This window comes from Pocillopora verrucosa, chromosome 2 (genome assembly GCF_036669915.1).
Source record: "Pocillopora verrucosa isolate sample1 chromosome 2, ASM3666991v2, whole genome shotgun sequence".
NCBI lineage: Eukaryota > Metazoa > Cnidaria > Anthozoa > Scleractinia > Pocilloporidae > Pocillopora > Pocillopora verrucosa.
The window spans coordinates 4540225-4562329 of NC_089313.1; the positions used below are offsets into that span (position 1 = coordinate 4540225).

Here is a 22105-nt window from a genome sequence, read left to right on the forward strand (position 1 = left end):
CAGGGATAGGATTATTAATTTGGTTTAATCAGCTGAGTTGATAACGTAAATTGGCCACTGTAAAGAGTTACTGAAGTTGATGTTTCGAGCGTCATGCGCGTCAGCCTTTCGAAACTTACCCCATTAATTTAAGGATAAATTCGCTTTCAACACGTTTCTCCAGTGCTGATACTTCACAGCCCTTCCTCGGGAGGTCACGCGGTGCCCCTACCTCCCCTCACCTCCCCCTGAAAAAAAAAAAAGAAAATTTGCGTGCCTTCAAGGAAACTACTGCCATGAGTATGAAACGTGATATTTGTCGCAAAGCTCGGCTTGACCATAGGGACCTTAGCTCAGTGCTGTGATCAGCAGTTCCAGCGAGATCTCACCGCAGTTTATCTTATAGGAATGTTGAATTAGGATGAGAATCTTTCATCGCAGGTTTCTCGACCGCCTTCCTTGGATATTTCTCTTGCTTTCCGTGATCTATTTATTGTATACATACTCTCGGTCAAATGAACAGGAGGTGAACGCAGTCCGACAAGTAATTCGGCGTCTGACGTAAGTGTATTTATCATTGCATTTGTATATACTAAGTAAATTGGTGCTGAAGAATCCGTATTGATTTCACTGTTAAATTTCCCTCCCTTTTTAAATAGATTATGTAAGCCTCAATTTACGGGAAGAAGAAAAAATTCGTTCAGTATCGTCAAATCCTCGCCTGATTCGATGCGATACGGAAAAGTAAAGTAGCAGTACATATCACTAATCTATATTAAAGATCAGTAAAATGGCGATGTTTACAAAAGCGACTCTGAAATCTCCCTTACGTTTCATCAGTCAGCGATCAATTTTCGTAATACCGTCTAAGACCCCGACTTTGAAATATCACAGAACAATGATGATTAAACTATGCAAAGACTCAACGTCGAAAATGAGACACTAGTCGATTTTCCACAAACTGTCAGAGCCGGTTATTTAAGCAAAGTTTAGCCAAACAATCCTCAATTTTAGTTAAACGGTTTATCTAAACACTTATTGTGAACAGTGTCAAGAGGGTGAAAGTTAAGAGTGAAAGGATATTTATTTCATCAAATCAGCCCTCTAACAGAGAAAGCCTAAGGCCCACTGATCGCGTAAAACCATGGTTTAAGTTAGACCTCGCTTAAATAACTCGCCCTCAGTTGAATCGTGAAGAGGGATCTTCCCTAGAACCTTGATCGAATAATAACATAAAGCTCAAAACTTAAATATTTGTGAAAGGATAACTTTTTAGTTGCAAGGTTTCAGTACATTTTTTCTTTTCCGCTCTTAACCTTTGACATCAAAACAAAGAATAATTTTACAAGAACCATCACAAGAAATACCGTAGACAATGTTGATTCTCTCTCTCAAAGAGGTGGAAGAAAGAAAAATGAGACTTTGTTACGTCAGTCACTTCTTGAGGCAAGATTCGAGATGGTAATTTCCAGATGTGAATCGTTAGCGCATTTGAACAATTTTTTTGAAAACGTTGGAGACAGGTCACGTCACTCTTTGGAATCTCATCAGTGCGTTTTTATTGGGAGAAATTAAAGCGATGATTTTTAAGGCATACTTGTCCTTCAAAGGATTCTTATCAATAGTCTTTCTCGTAAAGATGGCCACAAAAAGCTGTAAGGGCGAGATGAAAAATGTCCCTTCATCCTTCTCACTAAGAGCACGAAACTGCCGGACACTGCATATTAGACAGACTCTGTCTGGTCTTAAGGGGGTCTTATTGACCTTCGAACTAGCAATTCTGGCTACAGACTCCTGAAGGAGATTTTGGTCTTAGATCAAGCTGATTACCTTGTTTGTTCTCTGATGTACTGTTGGTAGGAAAGCGCAATGAGAAGTTGATCGCTTCAAGGAGATAGAGTTCTTTTCGATTGAGAATCACAAAAACTAAAACCAAAGTGATCAAAACAGCCAAATTAGGAGAAAGGAAAAATACATTTAGGAGCCATTAAGACCAAGCTCGAAGTAAAACCGACAAAACTGCCTAAAGCCCTGGAAAGGGTAGGAGACCAAGTCGTGATTTTTTTATTTTTGAATCCGATTGGTTGAGAGAGAGTGGTTCGAGTATCAGTTACAGAACAATCACAGGGCGAAGCAAAGCAAAAACAGAGCAATCGCAGATTACTCTCGACTCTCAATTGAAAACTACTCTTAACCCTTAAACTCCCAAGATCTCATCGGTAATTCTCCTTACTGTCTGCTATACAATTCATGTGATGTTAGTTTGGAGAATTTGGAATTGGATCAACTAATAATCCCCTAATTGATATTTTTCTTTATTCTTATTACTCGTCTGCTTGATATTGTACTGATAGTGTAAGAAGATATTCCGTCTTGGTCACTAGTGGGACTTAAAGGGTTAAGGGTAACTAAGTGATTAAACCAATTCATATACTCGGTATCTATTTATCTATTTCACAGGCAGGGAAATGCATCAGGACTGGCTCAAGAGAAAGAAGGAAAATGTTTCCCTGTTCATCACATTCTTTTCCTAAAAACGCACAAGACTGGTTCGAGTACGATGGCTAATATTTTTTTTCGTTACGGAGACTCGAGAAACCTTACTTTTGTCTTATCACCGGGCACTCTTCTAGGATGGCCACATAAATTCCATATAACTCACCCGCTTCGTCTTTTTAGCAAAGTACCCAACATCTTATGTAGCCACGCTAGATTTAACAAGAAACCAATGAACTGGCTTTTTCCGAGAGAAACCAGCAAATACGTGACAATTTTACGGAATCCAGTAGACAACTTTGAGTCAGTGTTCAATTTTGCACAGCTTGGGAAACAACTTGGTTTCGGAGACAATTTGGACGCTTTAGAAAAATTTTTAACAAAAGGAATAGACTATAACAGTACCCATAAAGGTTTGATGACCCATTTATCGAGAAATCCGATGATGTTTGATCTGGGTCTTAGTCCTAAGTTTTATCAGAATCTTACCGCAGTCAAAAAATACATTCGCTTCTTGAACAAAGAGTTCGACCTGGTTATGATAATGGACTACTTTGATGAATCATTGGTTCTAATGAAACGACTGCTCTGCTGGGAACTAGAAGACATTTTGTATGTAAAACTCAACGCAAGACTAGATAAAGAGATAGCGAAAGATTTAAGTAAAACTGTTCAAGAGAACATCAAACGATGGAACATGGCAGACGTTTTGCTGTTTGATCATTTCAACGCAACGTTTTGGAGAAAAGTGAAAATGGAAGGTCCAAGCTTTGATGACGATCTGGCTGCATTTCGGCGAAAGAAAGAAAATATAAAGAGTTTGTGTTTAAAGGATGAGATGCAACAAGAACGAGCGTATCGTGAAAAGTTTGTGAAGGGATATTTAGTTAGAGACGACCTAACGCCGCGTTTGAAGGTTTTGTGTGGACACTTCGTGAGGACGGAAAACGCTTTCTTGGATTACCTCCGACAAAAACGTATGATAAAATTGAGGACCGTTGGACTGGACAAATTTATAAAAGTTCAAACGGAAAGCGGCTGGAATACAGCTAAAGATCTGCAATATAAGCCAATAAAATCAACATAGATAATTTATTAGAGAACTTTGTTTTATTACAACGACGGAAATTTTGGAAACTGAGCGGAATCAGTACAGTCGAATCTTGATAACTCGAACCCTGACTAACTCGTACTTTGTGCTAACTCCAACCAAAATCGATAATCCGTGGATTTGCGCCATAAATTTATGGCAGTTTTACCCTCGGTGCCTCGAACCCTCGATAACTTGAACCTTCCACTAAATCGAAGCAATTCGCGTTTCCCTTCAGGCCTTTCTCTACAAATTTCTACCCTCGATAATGCGAACCACGTCGAACCAGTTCGTCTGTCAATACGTGACAAGTTAAGACAAACAGGGTACTGAAGTCCAAAACATTTTCGTCACCTCATGATTTCTGCAATAATTTATTAGTAGTGTTTCATTCACTCTCAATCGTCTTCTCTATAATTAAATCTGATTAAAATGTATACTGCATGAATAGAAAAAGCAGTAGACACCATTTTCCTTTATTTCCAGTCCTTTTTTTTCAACTCCCGATGACTCGAACCTTTATCAATTTCCCTTGAAGGTTCAAGTTATCGGGATTTAACTGTACTCTTAACCACGAAAATAATTCATAATTCTGTAAGAAATATCACATATACCAGAGCAAGACTTACGACCAGACACTCGCCTGGAATATGCACGTCCACAAGTCTCGAAATATAAGCACTCATTCAGACAGCGAAAACGGTCAAAGAAAGTTAAGAAACTTTTAATGAATAACCTTTGAGTGCAACCACAACAAATGTAACTATGCAGCTTCAGAGCTTGTATAATGCTACTCTTTCTAAATAAAGGTATGAAACACTAGATGAATAATTTCTCTCTCAGGTCATTCCATTTTAAAAAAAAACCCTTTTCACTTGACACCACTAAGGATCTCATCATTTCTGGTATTATTTAAACGACATCAGCTTTAATACAATGGAAATCTTTCTGTTCTTAATATACAGTAATGATTCGATTTAGCGCCCAGGGCGATTATTTACTTTTGATACCTCAAGGGAGGGCGCTTATTCGAAACAGGGTGCTTACTAGGGACAGGGCGCTTGCTTCTATTTTGAGAAACAGCAGAATGGGAAACAAAGCATTGATGTGTATTTAAAAACTGGAATGAAAAAGATTGGAAATGGACCTGGATGCTTCCTTGCTAGAACGACTAGCAAAGCAATCGTCACAAAATTCTAAGACGGGATCTTTCGTTTGAAGTAACTGTGCACTCATGGCGACATCATAGTTGAGAGACTGAGACGAAAACCACTTTTTTTTGTCGTGAGGCTTTAAGTTGGCAATTTCGTGAAGATGGACCACGGTTAATCTCAATGTACATGTACTCTAACAGTGCTATTACTGAAAAAGAATAGGGGCGTTTCTTGGAATAGGGGCGCCAATTGGGATGAGGGTGCCTAACCAGTAGGGGTGCTCATTAGAATAGGGGCACTTACTAACAAAAAAAATTTCGGGGGGGGGGGGGGGACTTATTGGAGAAGGGGGCACTTGATGTAAGGAATTACGGTTTATCAACTAATGATCTATCACAATTGCTGAAATCTGATTGGCTACTCTACTCTCCATTTATCCGGTGAATTATCAGGACAGGGTTAGCGAGTAAAGTAGTTAGTCCCAAAGTGAACGGTTGAAAACAACATGAAATAACGAGCCTGTCTCTTTCTTGAATTATACTACAACAATTAGCTTATCAGCTTTCGACTACTATGTGTGGTAGTTGATCCGGGCTCTCCCCCCATCGACAATCATGCGATAGAAATCTTCAGCTCATAATCTAATTTTTAACCTGTTAACTTTCAAAATTTGATTGTCAAATCTCCCCTCAGTTGCTTCGCATTTCCTTGTAAATTAGTTACAAGAGTTTTGTGTTACGTATTATCAAGAGGACAACTTCTTAAGAAATCCGAGTATTGTCATTACCCTTTTGCTGGATAATATATGGATATTGTAGGGAGATTTTACACGTTTATTACTTATAAGAGTGAACGGGTTAACTAGAACTCCTTTTCGTCCGTCGTCTTGCTTTATGTCGCCTTTTTCTCATCCTTTCCGCTCTGTGCCCCCGTTTTATCCACAGATTTCCTACACGCCGCCACGGTGACGTCTCACGAGTGTCGTGATTTAATGTCAGAACAGGAAAGTAGGAAAGTTCTTTTGTTGTATCCCAGCTCTTTTTGTCTTCTTCCTCGTGTTCATTGTAATTTTGAGGCAGATCTATCGAACTAGATGGCGTTCTCTGATGCTGAGACTTTTCTCTCAAGTTTTTTAGGTAGCATTCTTCGCTTTTAATTAACTTTTCACAAAACATTCGCAATTTTCGGGGCAGTTTTTCTCTAATTGAGTGACCTTTCGCTAACTTTCCCTCATAAATTGTTTGAAAGTGCGGTTTATTTTCTATACAAGCTTGTTTTATAGCAGTGTTCTTTTGACGAAAGGCGGCCAGCTCTTCGTTAAAACTTTCTCCTTCGTTCTTTACTTTCTCCCAGAATGATTTATTAAAATACTCAAATAGCAAAACGTCAGCTTTGTTCCATCTTTTGATATTTTCCCTAACGTCCTCGGTCAGTATTGTTCCCGTTTCATTATCTACCCTAGCGTTGAGCTTTACATACAAAATGTCATGCATTTCCCAACAGAGCAGTCGTTTCATCAGCACCAATGATTCATCAAAATAGTCCGCTATCATCACCAAGTCAAACTCTTTGTCTAGAATCTGAATATACTTGTTTATAGCGGTAAAATTCTGGTAATACTTAAAACTCAAACCCAAATCAAACATGAGAGGATTTCTTATAAGATTTACGAGGGGATTATGCCTTTTAAGCATGTTGGCAAATGAGACCCCATTTTCAAGGAACTTTTGTAAAGAGTTTGGATGGTTACCAAAGCCAAACATCTCCCCAAGTTTCATGTACCTGAAGGCCGATTCAAAATTATCCACTGGATTTCTGAGAATGGTTATGTACTTGCTGGAATCTTTTGGAAAAATCCAGTTGATCGGTTTCTTGTTAAATCTTGTGTGGCTGCATAAAATGTTCGGCCTTCTCGTTTGAAGGGGAGCGGCGAGAGAAGTTTGGAATCTTTGAGGCCATTCAAACAGTATATACCTTGGGAGAACGAAAGCGAGATTTCTGAAGTCGCCATAGCGAAAAAAAATATTTGCCATCGTACTAGAGCCAGTCTTGTGCGTCTTAAGAAAAAAGATGTGATGCTGTGGCGAACAGCTTCGTGTGGAAAGAGGGCTAGGATCTACATGGGTAGAAACGCTGTCGATTGTATTCACAGTTTCCCTGTGGTTAATGAAATTACAAGAAAGAATTAACTGTTAAATATCAGCTCAAACTTTACAATTTGGGTCGGTTCCAAGTTCGGTATATGACAAACTCGATCCAGAAATAAAAAACTGCTATTTCTACGCTGAAAATCAAAATCTTGACCAATTTAAGCGAAGGATTACGGTTAAAGCAATTTTGTAAATCTGTTCTGTGTGCGATTGCTGCCTTCCTTACAATTCACCCTTCCTGCGCTAATAACAGAAAAATTATTTGTGTAAAGGAAAGATAACAAAATATTACCTCGGAGACGCAAACCAAATGGAAATGGAGAGAAGACAAACTAATTTACGCTCCGCACGATGTATTTATGAAGGACAAATAAAATTTTAAAAAAATATGTAAAGAATTTATTTCATTACAAGTATTAAAATGTATCAAAGGTGACCGCTGCACTGGAGCCAATTGGCCTTCACAACTGGAGCTAATTCTTCTTTTTTTTTAGCCGGGATATTTTGAATCAGTGACTGGAAGTAAAACTCACCTCATGTCTTCATAGGAAATTCTAACTGTTTCATCAGAGGAGAAAGCCGTATAGTTCACGTTCAATCTCCTCGTTAAATAAATGAAGACAGCGGACACAAGAAGAAAGGCCACGCGAACCAAGAGTTTCCGCGTCATTATTCCCAGCTTGAATACTTGTAAAAAACTGCCAGTTAATTCTTTGCTGACATAGAGCCAGGACAATTCCTTTATGTACCGATGACAGGACTTAATGACCTCAGATAAACTCGTAGGAACCGTTAGAATTCATCAGAATACCTTTTCATGGGCACAATTCAAAGTCATCTATACTTAATTCGTGGGCGAGCAAAACTTTAGATCAACGATTATAGTCATCCACACTATTCAGACTACAACATTGCACAAAATGAAAAGTACTCACAACTTAATTAGCGCTTTTTGATTTGATACAAAAACATTGTTCCTTACGGTAGGTGTTTCCTTGGAGACCAGCGAGAAAACTACTATGCTTTGCAAGTATGGACTTTTTGTTTTGTTTCATCGCGACATCTTTGTCACTATGAGAGTGTAAGTCTGACGCAGTAATTTTGCAGCGTATCATTCAGTCACGGCAGTTATTGCTGGTTATCGTCGAATTTCGGCTGTTTTGAGGGACAAATATGGGTTTTTTCTACGTTTGTCGTTATCCGTCGACTATTACACGTAGTCGAAAAAATGTCACTTGTCCCCGGAACGTGCCAATTTCATTTTAAATAATTCGGTTTCGATTTTGGCGTTGAAAGAAGAAAATATTGATTAATTATATCAGTATTACTAAGGAATACAAATGGAAATAATGACAAACAAAATAGAATGAACTTGTTTTACTTTAGGGGGCGAAGGCGCAAGAGTGGTTGGTGGCCAACTTGTAATGGGGCGACACCTCCATAAACCCCGACAATGGTATTATCTTGAAGCTGAGACAACAAAATGCGACTTTGGTAAGGTAGAAAGACACAAATGAAGCAATCATTTTCCAAGATGAAACAAGAATGAATGAATTTTAAGACTTGTAATGAAATAATTTCTCTACATATTTTTTTATCTTTTATTTGTCCCTCATAAATACATCGTGCAGAGCGTCAATTAGGCTGCTTCTCCCCACTTTTGGTCGCGTGTTTCCGAGGAAACGTTTTTGTTACCTTTCCTTTGCATAAAGAATGTTTTTGTTATTAGCTCAGAAAGGGTGAATTTTAAGGAAGGCAACAATCTCACAAATAACAGACAAAGATCAAAAGACAGTTTATATTCTCTTGCAAAGATTAAAACGGATAGCTGCATTTTCCGGCAAGCAAAAACTTTGAATCAGCTTTAAGATAAAAAAGGAAAGCCAAACGAGACAACTCAAGCAACGAGAGTCGGAATGATTTTTTTACTCCGTCACTTATCAACTCTTGGACTTTTTAAAAAGATCTTTCTTGGAAGATGCGGTCAGTTAAACGGGATTATAAACTAGATCTGTTGATAGGTTCCAGCTCTCCTCGTCCTCGTCGAGTTCGTTGGCTAGTTTCTCCTCGTGTTTCTTTCTTAGGTATCTTAGATAGGTGTTAGAAGCTCTTGTTAGTTTTTCGCACAAAGTCTTCAATTCTTTCGGCAGTCCTTTTCTAAGAGAATAACTTTTCACTTTCTTTCCATTATATACTGTTTCTAAACGCGTTTCATTTTCTACACACGCGTTTTGTAATTCACGTCTTCGTTTACGAAAAGTGGCCAGTTCCTCGTAGAAGTTCTCCCCTTCGCTCTCAATCTTAAACCAGAGAGACTGGTTAAAATATTCAAACAACAGCACATCGGCTTTATTCCATCTTTTGATATTTTCTCTCACATCCGCTGTCAGTGTTGTCCCCTTTTCCTCGTCTTGTCTTTCATTGAGTTTCAAATACAAAATGTCTTCAATTTCCCAGCAAAGCAGTCGTTTCATCAACACCAAAGATTCATCAAAGTATTCCATGATCATTACCAGGTCAAACTCTTTTTCCAGGAATCTAATATACTCATTTACAGCTGTGATGTTCTGGTAATGCTTAAAACTCAGTCCCAAGTCAAACATGAGGGGATTTCTGATGAGAGGCTCCGCCTTTTGACGCATTTTAGTGAATGAAATTCCATGTGTCAGGAACTTTTTCAAGGATTCAGGATCATTTCCTATACCTATGCGTCGTCCCATGTTCATGTATCTGAACGCTGACTCAAAATTATCCACGGGATTCCGAAGAATGGTAACGTACTTGCAGGTTGCTTTGGGAAAAAGCCAGTTCATGGATATTTTGTTAAATCTAGCGTGATTGCACAGGATGTCTGGTGTTTTGTCTTGCAAACGAAAAGGAAAGTAGACTTGGAATCTATTGGGCCATCCTAGTAATGTAGCACCCGGAAGAGCAAACGTAAGATTTTTTAAGTCTCCGTAACGATAGAAAATATTTGCTATGGTACTCGAACCTGTCTTGTGGGTTTTTAAGAAAAGGATGTTATTGTGTGGGCTGCACCTCACTGGTGGAGTGGTCGGCGTAGGACTGAACACTAGTTTGTCAGCGGTGTTGTTATCGTGACTGTTGAGAAAAAATGACGCAAGCGATAATGAGGTTTGAATTACTTCCGGTTTTTTTGCCATGTGTGGATCTTGAAATTTCTGAGAGGGTGGGGGGAGTCCAAAATTACTTTCGATCTCCCCAAGTCCATGCAATGGTCATATTTCAGCCCTATCGAAGCGGTTTTGCTCGTTTTTAGTGAATCGAGGTAAATCACGGACCAATCGTATCAACAATGTTAAAAGACAAAATTGGTATCAAGAAAGAGTTTTCCATACATGTCATTCTGGCTTTTTGTGTGTTGGGAACATGAATGGAAAGAATATTCATTTTTCATTCTTCTGACGACGTTTACTAGAGTACTTGATATCTTCTATCACCGTGAAAAATAGTCTATTTTCCTGAACAACAAACTCACAGTAAGCTACTACTGAATAATTTTGATCAAGAAACACGTCCTCTTATCGTAAATTCGACATGAATAAAGGTGTACAGTTTCCACGGTAACTAGCCCTTTTTTGAAAGAATGTTAATCCGAATAATAGTGGAAAAGGCAATTGCTCTGATCGAAGTTGATTTCTGTATATGAATGTCCTGGAAGTTATCTTTTGCATGTTTTTTATTATCCATAGTTCTGGGTTAAATCCTTGTCGAATTCACTGTCAGGAAAGAACTCTTTTTATCTTAAATTTCAACACGGTTAAGTCATCGTGTCCTTGAAAAACTTAAAAAAAAAAACCAAAATAAATTTACTTACTTTGAACGGATGATGCTTTGATGAACCGTCCAGAGTTGACTAACCACAAAGAAAATATAAAAAGTAGACATGAAAACACTGATTGAAAGAATTAAAAAACCCAAACTGATATTATTGAGTGGGTATCGCATGTTTCGCCTTATGAAGGCTAGTGCGTTTTCTTTGTTAATAGAGATAGCGCTTGAAAATATAAATGTTGACACCTTTTGTTCAGTTATTTATCATATTTTGAAAGACATTATGACCTCATGTCGCGAAAATCATTCATCAAATGTTTTTTCAGTTCTTCAAAATATATGATGCTCCTTACATTATTGGCATTGCGGAAAAGGTTGCAATGGTAACCTACGGCACAGGAACACCAAGCTGTCGCCTTGAGAATCGGCACAAGACGGGGGGTGTCTCGTGCGTAATTTTTAGAGAAAGAAAAATCACCACAAAAAAAACTTATTCTCGAAAGCAAGTAAAAATGTAAAAATTTCCGAGTACACACTGCAACACAATTGTTATATTTTCAGACGCGAAGCAAGCATTCACAGTACCAAGAATACCCTTGCAATAGCCTTTGTTGAGAAATATATTCCCCGAAGACAAATACGCTCAACTTACTTTTTGAGTCTTCTACATCGTAATGGAAACCAAAGAATATAAGACTATTACTGAGACGAGAGAGGAAAACATCAAAATGAAAGCTAACACAAAGAAAAAAAGTCCGTATATAGAGATGGAGATGATTAAAACAGATTGCAAAATTTTTCAAGATACTATAACGATGTCTTTTTCATTCGGGGGAGGGGGAGAGGGGGGAATTCTAAGCAAAGCTTTTGTGAATGGGGAGGGGTATCCTACTGAGACCCTGTTTGAAAAAGAGCCGTTAAAAAATTGCTACCCTCTTTAATACGTCATGTATATCTGAAACGATTTTTGAGTATTACATTATGTAACAAACACATGAATACCACGCAACACCATGTTCGCAACCTGCTCAAGGCTTCTATAAAGAAATACACCCTCTGAGCCAGTGTTCAGAACACTCAATAATTTATATCAAATATTTAAAAACTTTTGAAATAAAATGCATTGTGCGGACTTCACATGGAAAAAAACTCGCAAAAATGACATCGAACCAGAACACTTAATAAAACAAATGAACCACTTTTATTCAAATCGGTGCACATGTGCAATGTTAAAATTATACTTGAGGCCACTGACTTAGACTCAGGAACTGTTTAAAGTTTGAGAACTTAATTGAAAAAGACTTTTGTGCATAATTTTCATCTTAAAACTTTCTAAAGAATTTGGGAAACTGTTTGGTCTCGCACTTGCACATAGTCAGTGGCCTCACAATTGTAATCGTTGCCTATTTCAGTGCATTAATTTATTTTTTTGGTACAAATATGATACAAAGACCAATTTAAGGTGTTCCATTTACGCAATGGAACACCTTAATACTCTCTCATTCAGGTTGCACCACATGACACATTTAGACTAATCGTGCACGAGATATATAGTTGACGAACGGTCGTCAGGAAGATCACGTTGACTGGCACAAAACTTAGCAACAGAGGTAGTGACCAAACCTTTACACTCGATATGAAGCATAAAGCATGCAAACAATTAATTTTTTCCTGTATGTTTCTGACCTGACTCAATGGACTGGTTATTTACCTGAGGTCTAGCCCAAACTGTGCTTTTACGCAATTCAGGCGTTCAGTAAGTACACGAAGCGCGATAGTAAACGGCGCGCTGGTAGCGAATGAAGAAAAACAAAGAGAGAGGTTTGGGTCGGGTCGCGTAATACCTGACCCGACCCAAACCTGTCTCTCGCTCTTTCGCTTTCGCTCCATTTTACTAACTGGACGCCTGGAACAGACTAACAATCAGTGTGCCTCAGGTTTTCTCTATACGACAGTTGCTTAGATTAAATAACTGCCCTTCCACTATTAGCTTTTAGCCCTCTTGACACGGTTCGCAAAAATAAGTGTTCAGATAAAAGTAAATGAAAGGTTTGGCAAAATTGAGGATTGTTTAACGCGGTTCGGCCAAACAACGCCTAAACGTTGTTTAAATAATCAGAGCCACGGGTCGTAAATGCAACGGAAATGTAAAGCAAGTTTGAATTACAAACTGAATTTATCTAAAAATCTAATCTGTGTGAATTTATTCCCGCTGGCTGGCTACCAATACGCTTTATGCTTCATAGCTACTTCTTTTACCAAGTCGAGATGGTTTGCATATAAGCGTAGTTCGTGAGACACCTCGACCCATTTGACGTTTTGGGCGTCATCTCCAGCTTGCAGAGTGAACTTATTGAAGGCGTTTCCACTATCGTCGTGAAAATTAACCGCTTGACTTTCCATCCAGGCGTTGTCTGTGTTTCTGGGATCATCTATGTAGCCTTGAAATACCTTCAAAATACAGCAACACCAAAGGAATCGTGAGGGCCAATCGGAACAAGTAAAATTGTCGCATGGCGCACGTTTGTCCTATCTAAATCTCCTTAAACCTGTAAAGCAGTGGTGATGTGTATCTCTAGGCGCACATGACCTTGACTAAGTAGCATGACGTGAACAGTTATATTTTGTTGCAAAATTCACATCCAGTTAAGCCGTCAGTTCCTGTAGCGAACCTCACTCCCCGACTGTCGAGGAAAGAAACTAGCAAAGAAATTGTCACTAGCATACCTGGGTTTCCTCTACTGGTGCTAACGCCCGTTTAAGTAAAAGAGTAATGCTCGCTTGGGAGAAAGTGCAAGTTTCCAAGGGTTCGTCCTTAGGAGCTGCATCGAGCATCTTTACATCAACAGCATAGAGAAATCAAATCCCTTCTTGGGGTCTTTGACTTTTATCAAGCTAAGATTTCTCCTTAAACTTGATTATTCTGATCTCGTTTGTCTACATTTTTCTCAACCAATTGAAAGAGGCGAATTTCTCTTGGTCAATTAGTTAAAAGAGGCAAGATGAATAAGATGAGCCAAACGAAACCAATGTCTCCGCTATTATATAAATAATTGGTTTGCAATTTTAGCTGTGCATATATCTTGTTTAATCGATGCAACTGGGAAGTTTTACAGAGCACTCAAGAAGCTTAAGTTCCTCTTGGCTGCGCCTCGACCTCCTCTTATACTTCCCCCACGCTCTCCAAACTTCCCACCTGCATCCATAACTCGATAACCACACTCTACCCAAAAACCAATTTTAAATATCAGACGGGGCCAATGAGAAGGTAAAAAAACACCATTCTCGTTCCCAAACTTCTCACTACGTTTGGTCACAAAAATAAATGAAAACGAGAGGCTCTGGGGACGAAAATGCCGGGAAAGACACATGAAGTCACTTATATGCAAGTTTTTCTGTACCAATCACAGAGCAAAGTAAAGCAAGACCAGGGGATGGTGTGGGAGAGAAAGCCCTCTCAGACTCATTCTGGGTGTTGTGACATTCATAGTCTGCAATTACCAGAGTTCCATGATGAAAAAGATGCTCAAGTGATTCCTGGATTCTTTTGTTTTCTTCAGGTGAAACTTCCAAGGAGTTTAAAGCTTCCTCACCAAATTCCTTCTTAAGGGTGTTTGTGACAGTATCACCTGGATCTACCATACCCTGAAAAGATACATTTGCACATTATTGGAGATAATTGTTGGGAAACATCTCTTACTGTTTGCCACTGTCTTACATAAAAGACAGATTTTCCATTCATTAACTTTTCTATCTTTAATTATAACTGTTATGAAAGTGTGACTGTCCTTGAAATTGTATGCTACAATAGCTAAATTTTTTCATAAAAGATTTCATAAGGTTTTTTAACAGCAAGTACAGAGTTCTAGTAACCATACCTCCCCACAATGGCCACCTCTCTTTGGTGACCAATGAAATTGAAATTGTATGCTACAATAGCTAAATTTTTTCATAAAAGATTTGATAGGGTTTTTAAACAGCAAGTACAGAGTTCTAGTAACCATACCTCCCCACAATGGCCACCTCTCTTTGGTGTTCACAAAGTGACTTTTGGGCATGGTCTGGGGCACAGTCTCTGAGCAGACTATAACTGATCTGGAACAAAATTGTACTAGGTATACATGCAAGTTAGACACCTACCCCAGGAAGGGCCCATTCTTTGCAATCTCTCCTCTGAATAGCAACAATTTCTAGAACAGGTTTTCCTTCTTTCATAACTTTTTCTCCCGAACTGTCTCTTTTCCACCTTTGAGTTAAAAAAAATAAAGAATGTCTCATAACAGAAAGAGAATTGTAAAATAGTTAAGCATACTTTAAAGTTCTGCTCTAAAATGTTTTCTCAGAGAAAACAGTGTTGAAGGATTGTAAGGACTCTTTTAGCAGTGGAAAGCAACTAGGTATGATTTTAACTTCAACATTTAATTTGGTACATTGTCTTTAAAGTCTTTTTGATATTCAGCAATCAAAGAAGGTGGGTATGTTTTTAGCATTGACTTGAACTTTTATATGGCCCCATCAAACATTCAGATCACCCTTGCATCAGAGAAAGATAAATCACCACACATACCTGGTGACAACTGGATCTGCAGCATGGTTGGGGCCCCATCTGCCAAGATCTCCTCTTCCAATCATCCCTGTTCTACCAACAGGGTTTCTTTAAGGAAAACAGATTGCAATTAGCTATGATTGAGCAAGAAACAACATAAGCATCCAAATAAATCAATGTAAAACTGACTCTCTACCTTACAACTCCATTACCATATAATTGAGACCTCCTTTGGTTATTTGTCACAAGGTCTTTCCAGCAGGAAAGCCTGTTACTGCCAGAGCTTATTGCACTTTCTGAAGCACATTGAGACTGAAAGCAATGCCGCTCCTCCTAAATGAGGTTCCTCTATACCCCTCTGTAAAACTCAGCCATGTAAAAACATTTGGTCTTTTCACATATCACAAATAATATCCAAAACTCTTTCACCTTCATGTGAAATTCAAGACAATCAGGTTGAATTAAAATTTTACTTTTTCTTGTCTTGACCAGTCTTAAATAACAAAAGATGACGTAAAGTCTTATCTCATTTGTTCAAGGACCATTACTGGTCTGTTCTATGACTTTTATCAATTCATGTGGAGTCCATCTCCTGCCAAAACCCTGGTCAAAACCTAACCACGGCAGTTCGAGAACAATATGAACATTTTCAAAACAACATTGAAAATAGCAGCAAATTCATCACTCAAAACAAAATGGCTCAGAACTAACATTTAATTTGGCTCTTAATTCACAGATCATGTTCAAATAAAAAATTGTTCACATGGACATGAAAAGATCTTATCATCTTTAATTAAAATTCAAGAATAAAAAAATAAATCATGATTCACAAGGAAAAAAAATCACCCAATCACACTCCACATAATAAGTATAGGAGACCCTCCTAAATGGTGTGCCAAAATACTCCAAGTTTTACTTGTCTTCTAACCCCATCTTATGATTTAATGCCACAAAATTCTAACTATAACTTACAAAACAAGTTAAACCTAGAGTGCTGCGCTAGTCCTGCAAGGATAGTAAATCACCCCTTCCTCCCCCTACTCAAAAGTTTTACTGAGTTTCCCCTACGTTCTCTTGATAGCCACTGATACTTTTAGATGGTGAGAGGCACTGTGAGAAATAGAGACCTTGACAAAGATCACAACCCTCGTGAGACACCATACAGCAGTGTCCTCCCTTAAATTAACCATGATGGATAAAATACATTTTCAAACTGGTAGAGCAATCCTGTTAAGCTAAAGAATTGCAAGCTATACAAAACATTGTCCCACTTAATCTCTCTCCACTATCTAAGCACGGCACCGCTTCATTACCTTGGAACACCTTGTACAACTTCATATTCTCCTATGTAACTTTTCCTGTCAGTGTTGTAAGTTGTATCCAGGGCATTGAATTTGAGAGGAACATTGGCAGGTCCTTTCCTAAGGTCACAGGGGAAGAAAAATACAATCTAAAATAAGAATTTTTTAAAAATTTTTCTTAAGGATTTACTCTAGGAAGGAATGAATGAAATTTAATGCAGATCTTTCCTGGTGTGGTAAAATTTGTTACAATACACCCCATTCTGCCCTGAAGGCACAAATCTATTTAAAAAAAAACATAGAAAAGCTAACATGGCCCTCCCACTCAGTCAATAGGTAAAAAATATTTTTACCTTATATCTGGATCTGCATAAGGTGGCATCTGAAGAATGTGCTTAGAGGTGTAATCTACTGGTTTATATTCTGGGAATGGAACTTTCCAGTCCACAAACTCTGCTGGTACTGGAAATTTCTTTGCATTAGACCTAGGGTATTCTGGAGTTCTTGCCTTGGTGTGCATTATAGAGTAACACAGTCCAGTTTGAGCTAAGAATAATAAACAGCAAATATAAATTTAAGGCTAAGCAGCATGTATTTTTCAACACTTTTCAATGATTATTTAGTATTTATTACCAGTACATATCATATATCTGGTAAGTTAAAATGAAATTTAGGGGAAATCATTTCAGACTTCATTTCTTTGTTTTCCTTTCCTATACAAATACGATAATTTATCCTCAACAAATGGAATATACAAACAACTATTTCAAATTTTTTGCACCAAAATTAATTCAAAACTTCAACATCTATATTTGAAGCCTTAATTCTGTTTAACCCTTTAACTCCCATCAGTGATTAACATGTAACTTCTCCTTATAACATCCACTCATTATCTAGCCAACATCTCATGAGAATATACAAACTTATCAAGTAGGATTTAGAAGCCTTGATGCAACACCAAATTCTTGTGACTTATTTACAAGGAAATGTGTAGCAGCTAGAGGGGAGAATTGACAATCAGATCTTGGGAGTTAAAGGGTTAACAAATAGATTCCATGTTGTTGTGTATCTGTTCCGTAATAAATCACAGATCACGCAAAATTTGGTAGGTAAAAAAGAGCAACAAATAGGCACAGCAGAGATAGGTAACATCTTTTATTTCCCAGAGGCCTGTTACTGCCTTGGTTTACCACATCTCAGTAACATGAGGTGATTAGAAGTATAACTACTCCTCCCCCACGAGGTGCTGATTCATTACAAGAACCTACCCCTTCCCCAAATAATTCACTAAGTTTCCATAACAATCAAGTTGTGCCCATTCATACTCCAAGCTGGAGAAAGGCATAATAAGACATGTTGAAGTGTCTTGCCAAGAGACAAATCTCAATAACCTGGCAGGGGTGCCAAACCAAACCTTTTGATCACAAGTCTGCCACAAATACAAGAAACTAAGCAATTAGAGTCTCTCAAAAATTGTACCAAATCTGTCAACTTTTGCTTTCATTAGAATCACCACAGGAATATTACTTTTTTGATGCTAGTTGTTAATTACTTTCTGATTTGACATTGGATATCTTTATCAAAGAAATATTTCCGGATTTTCCTTCGACTAATCAAGCTTAATCATATGCAAACCAATAACAAAGATTATTTGCCAACTCCTGTTACAGGAGAAAACATTAGAGAATTCCTTCTCCAGTCCCGTTTTTGTACAAAGCGAAAGTGTGACACAGTTTTAATAAAATTTGAGAGGGGAATAATTTTAAAATTAAGCTTCTTTAGAATGTTAAACATGGTTGAATTCCAAATCGGAACACTACTCAAACAGTTATTTTGTTCACCAAACGACCTGTTCCTCAGTCTTTGTAAAAAACCATGCTAAACGTAGCGTTAAATGCTTCCCTGGGTGTAATCAACATTTTCAATGACTATAATAACAGTTTAAAAATCCTCGATCAATATTGGAAAGGTCAGTGATGTGTTTAGTCACGTTTGAAAAAAGCTGGTGTTTTATGATGTTCGAACGAACGCGACAGTTTGAAATATGTATGCTTACGACGTGATAATGAGGGTGTTATACTTACTGGCTTGAACAACGGCTGAGGAAGCGGCTAAAAAAGTGAAAATACCAACACGAATTTTTGGAAACTGCCGCAAGAGCATAACAGACTCGACAGAAAGTGAAAATAAACTCACTTCCGTGGCGGCAGACCGACAGTCCTTCCGTTCGGGTGGGGAGTGGTGCGGGGGTAACGACAGGGATGGGGTTGGGGTGGACAGATGTTTTAAACAGGGGAGAAGAAGGAGTTTGCAAGGCTGTCATCAGTAATAAAATTCAAAAATTCAATGTTCCACTACAATAATAATTTATTATTAATTTCGTTTTCCTTTTTTTTTTTTTTTTTTTTTTTTCGGGTAAGTTGATTTACCTCTAAGAAAGGCTTGATCTACATCAATCCATTTTAAATCTCAAAACTTTCCAGTCACTTGTATCCTTCTATAAATTAAGACACCTACATATTGGAAAAAAATGACAGCTGAAATGTGCAAGAATCTGGCAGCTGTTAACAAATATGTTTTTATATTATATCCATGCACTCATGCAAAAATTTCATATATTAATCAGTGGTGGATCCAGACCTTGAGCTAAAAGGGGTTTTTTGTCGCTTGCCCTACTGGCTTTTCTTCCTTCTGTGATTTTTTTTTTTACCCAAAATATGGAGGGGGGGGCCTGGGTCCCCCAAGCCCCTCCCCTAGATCCACCACTGTTAATCACTCTGATATTCTCATCAATCACTCAACCACTAGGATCAGTCTTCTTTTCTCCACAAGGGGTGGGCTGTATCAGCCCCTCATTGATCTTGAAAAAGAATAGACTCTTGTTTCATTGGCAAGGCTAAAACTTTTCCAAACCACAACATCAGTATACAAGTTCTCCATACTGTTCCTTTTACATGTCCTGAGGTATTTACAAGGAGAATTTGTCTAACAATCAAGAGCTTCTTTAGTTTCCAACAATTTTCTTTATTCTTATTACCTTAATGTTTGATTCAGGGGTGACATTATAAGGAGAAATTAGATGCCAATCACTCTTAAGTGTTTAAGGGTTAGACATCAAGGAAAATCGATTCTGCATCAAGCAATATCAACAAATGGTGACTAAAGTGAACAGCGTGAGGTATGATCCATTAGTATCCTTATTCAATGACATGCTTTTCTTGTTGTCATGTTTGAACAACTAGTAGATTTATCATAAGGAAAATTTTATCACTAGTCCTTGATTCCTAAACATTATGGTTGATTATGAATAATCATAATCTAATCTTTATTTGAAAGAAGACATGTCCATCCTGTAATTGCAATGATTAGCAGGTTTGACTTTCGTAACTTCTCCCCCAATCAACATTGGCAAAAAATAAATTCATAGCCCAACTTTTTTAATAGCTGGAATGGATATTGTGTTTTATGTCATTTAGCCTTGTCATCAAAAGGTCTAGTTTTCTTTCTATTCCATCAAGTCTTTGCTCAATACTTTGGTTAAACTTCAAGAGATGACTTGTGTTTGACGTCATAGCAACTTTCTTCCGCCATTTTCTGAAGCCTGTCAATGTGAAAGCAAGCAAAACAGTGATCGCCGCTGGTATTGGCTTACTGGAGACTAAAGAACCCATCCATAAGAAAATTCCAATGCAAAATGCTAACCGTCGTATACACCACACGGGCCCAAAAAAAGCATGGACAAGGAATGTACCAGACATCAAAAGGAAAAATTTGTTATAGGACATTCTGGAAATGCAAATGATACCCATGATGATCCAAAAGAGCAACAAAATCACTGATAAGAGTTTGTTTCTTGCTCTTCCAACTTGATCCGGTAAAGTAGCACCTATAATAAGTTTTAAAAAAAATTAGCACTCATGATCAAATAATTAGTTATGTATCACAGTCAAGTGTTTTTGAGTAGAGATGCTGATGATAATTATTTTCTTACATGCAAGATGAAACATGACTCTTATGTTATATGTACCAGTAGTTCACTATAACCTTTTTAATGGAATAAATTAATAAATTTCATTCAGCCTGCAAATGAAAAACAAGCAACAAAATTGTTCTTGTATGTGGACTACAATTTTAGCAATTACAGGAGAGAAGCCAAGAAAAATTCAAGCTTCAGTGGGATTCTAACCTGTGCCTTCCCAATACTGGTTGGGTGCTCATATCATCTGAGCTATGAAGCCACCACTGGGAGTGAAACAAATTTTAGAAGGTTCATCTTACCCATGAAGGAAGATGATTAAAAATTTTTCAATAAAATAAATTTTTACCTCCCTCACTGTGCTGCAGCATTGTATTCCCTTTTTTTGAGGTTCTTTAACCATTGAACTCCCAAGAACTGATTGCTAATTTTCCCTATAGCTGCTACACATAATTGCAAATAGGTTACAAGAATTTGGTGTCTGATTCGAGATAGCAACTTTGGACCTGACAAGTTTGAATATTCTCATGACCTGTTTGCTGAATACTGAATGACTTGAGACTGTCATACTTTTGTTATGGTAGTGGTGTGAATATGTTGATAAAAGTAACAACTTATAGTGAAAAAAAAAAGTCCTTCCCTTTTTTTTATGATATGTTATAATGTTGCATGCGTGATCAGGGTTTCATTTACAATATAGCATCTGTAAGCCTGTTTAAGCATAGAGAAATTATATTATATCATCATTAAGTTAGGAAATTAATTACCGTCAATGCCAAGAACTTGCTGTAGGAATTCGTCAGTATAACCCATTCCATTGTTGTGAAGGGCAACCAAGCCATCAGTTACAACTTCAAGCAAACTTCTAACAGCTGGATGGAATAACTCAGCCACCCTTCCAACCAGTTCGGTTAAAACAACGATGGCTCTCTTGATGTCCTTAAGCAAGCTCTCAGCGCAATACTTGTAAATTGTGGCCACAGTTTCTTCTAATAGATTGACAACCGAAGGAATCCACGTTCGAAGCATTTTGAGAATTGGAGAGAGAAAATTTTTAAAGTGCGTAAAGAATGATGTGGCGTTGAATGCCGCGACAATAAGGAAGATGGCAATGACAGTCTTCAACAGCGCCATGATTGTTGAACAATACCTAATAATCAGTGACAAGTTGTACGATCCACGCAGACAACCAGTACCTTTTTACCACGGATCTAATGTATGATGCTGCCGTGTAATCGAGGAATTGCAATAGTAATTTAACGAAGATAAGCACAAAAACACTTCGACATGATTCGATTGCGCCTGCAACGGTCTCTGGTATTTTCTTTTTTTTTTCTGCACCTGACCTTGATTTTCCCGCGAAAAATTGGTCAGCAGTTTACACCTTGCAATACATCACGTTCCATTCAATAATGTTAAAACCTAGCCCTAACTGCAGTTAAGACAAACTCCAGCTCTTTGAATCTCCGTACCATGCACTACCTGGCACGGAGACAATTTCATTTAAATTGGAAAATGCACCTGTTTCTCAACTATCATACGAAACTTTGACAGCAGTCACACGCATACTTGACAATTTGTAAATCTTACACGACGATGTTGCTGTTTTGGCTATTGG

The 22105-nt window shown here is 37.9% G+C and overlaps 5 protein-coding genes across 6 annotated transcripts; 1 reads left to right on the forward strand and 4 right to left on the reverse strand.

The window, feature by feature from the left end:
- The first annotated feature begins 342 nt into the window (after positions 1-342).
- Positions 343-4250, forward strand: LOC131792708 (galactosylceramide sulfotransferase-like). Its single transcript, XM_059110124.2, has 2 exons — positions 343-540; positions 2440-4250. The coding sequence occupies exons 1-2, from the start codon at positions 401-403 to the stop codon at positions 3560-3562; spliced, it is 1263 nt and encodes a 420-aa protein (XP_058966107.2). The 5' UTR covers positions 343-400; the 3' UTR covers positions 3563-4250.
- A 1326-nt stretch (positions 4251-5576) lies between these two features.
- Positions 5577-7539, reverse strand: LOC131792715 (galactosylceramide sulfotransferase-like). Its single transcript, XM_059110132.2, has 2 exons — positions 7403-7539; positions 5577-6876 (listed from the first exon to the last, which is right to left on the reverse strand). The coding sequence occupies exons 1-2, from the start codon at positions 7537-7539 to the stop codon at positions 5577-5579; spliced, it is 1437 nt and encodes a 478-aa protein (XP_058966115.2).
- A 1318-nt stretch (positions 7540-8857) lies between these two features.
- Positions 8858-10793, reverse strand: LOC131792714 (galactosylceramide sulfotransferase-like). The gene is made up of 2 exons (XM_066162340.1): positions 10708-10793; positions 8858-9971 (listed from the first exon to the last, which is right to left on the reverse strand). Exons 1-2 carry the CDS (start codon positions 10776-10778, stop codon positions 8858-8860), a joined length of 1185 nt encoding a protein of 394 aa, XP_066018437.1. The 5' UTR covers positions 10779-10793.
- A 1053-nt stretch (positions 10794-11846) lies between these two features.
- On the reverse strand, positions 11847-18694 carry LOC131792690 (ADP-ribose pyrophosphatase, mitochondrial-like). Its single transcript, XM_059110101.2, has 7 exons — positions 18596-18694; positions 16865-17057; positions 16524-16631; positions 15232-15318; positions 14805-14910; positions 14166-14309; positions 11847-13115 (listed from the first exon to the last, which is right to left on the reverse strand). Exons 1-7 carry the CDS (start codon positions 18672-18674, stop codon positions 12885-12887), a joined length of 948 nt encoding a protein of 315 aa, XP_058966084.2. The 5' UTR covers positions 18675-18694; the 3' UTR covers positions 11847-12884.
- A 263-nt stretch (positions 18695-18957) lies between these two features.
- LOC131792731 (uncharacterized) lies at positions 18958-22062 on the reverse strand. Of its 2 annotated transcripts, XM_066162470.1 has the most exons (3): positions 21255-22062; positions 20214-20397; positions 18958-20112 (listed from the first exon to the last, which is right to left on the reverse strand). In XM_066162470.1, exons 1-3 carry the CDS (start codon positions 21619-21621, stop codon positions 20049-20051), a joined length of 615 nt encoding a protein of 204 aa, XP_066018567.1. In that variant the 5' UTR covers positions 21622-22062; the 3' UTR covers positions 18958-20048. The 2 variants fall into 2 exon arrangements, with proteins under 2 accessions (XP_066018567.1, XP_058966126.2); XM_059110143.2 differs by having other exon boundaries at positions 18958-20397; positions 21255-22058.
- Positions 22063-22105: the final 43 nt, after the last annotated feature.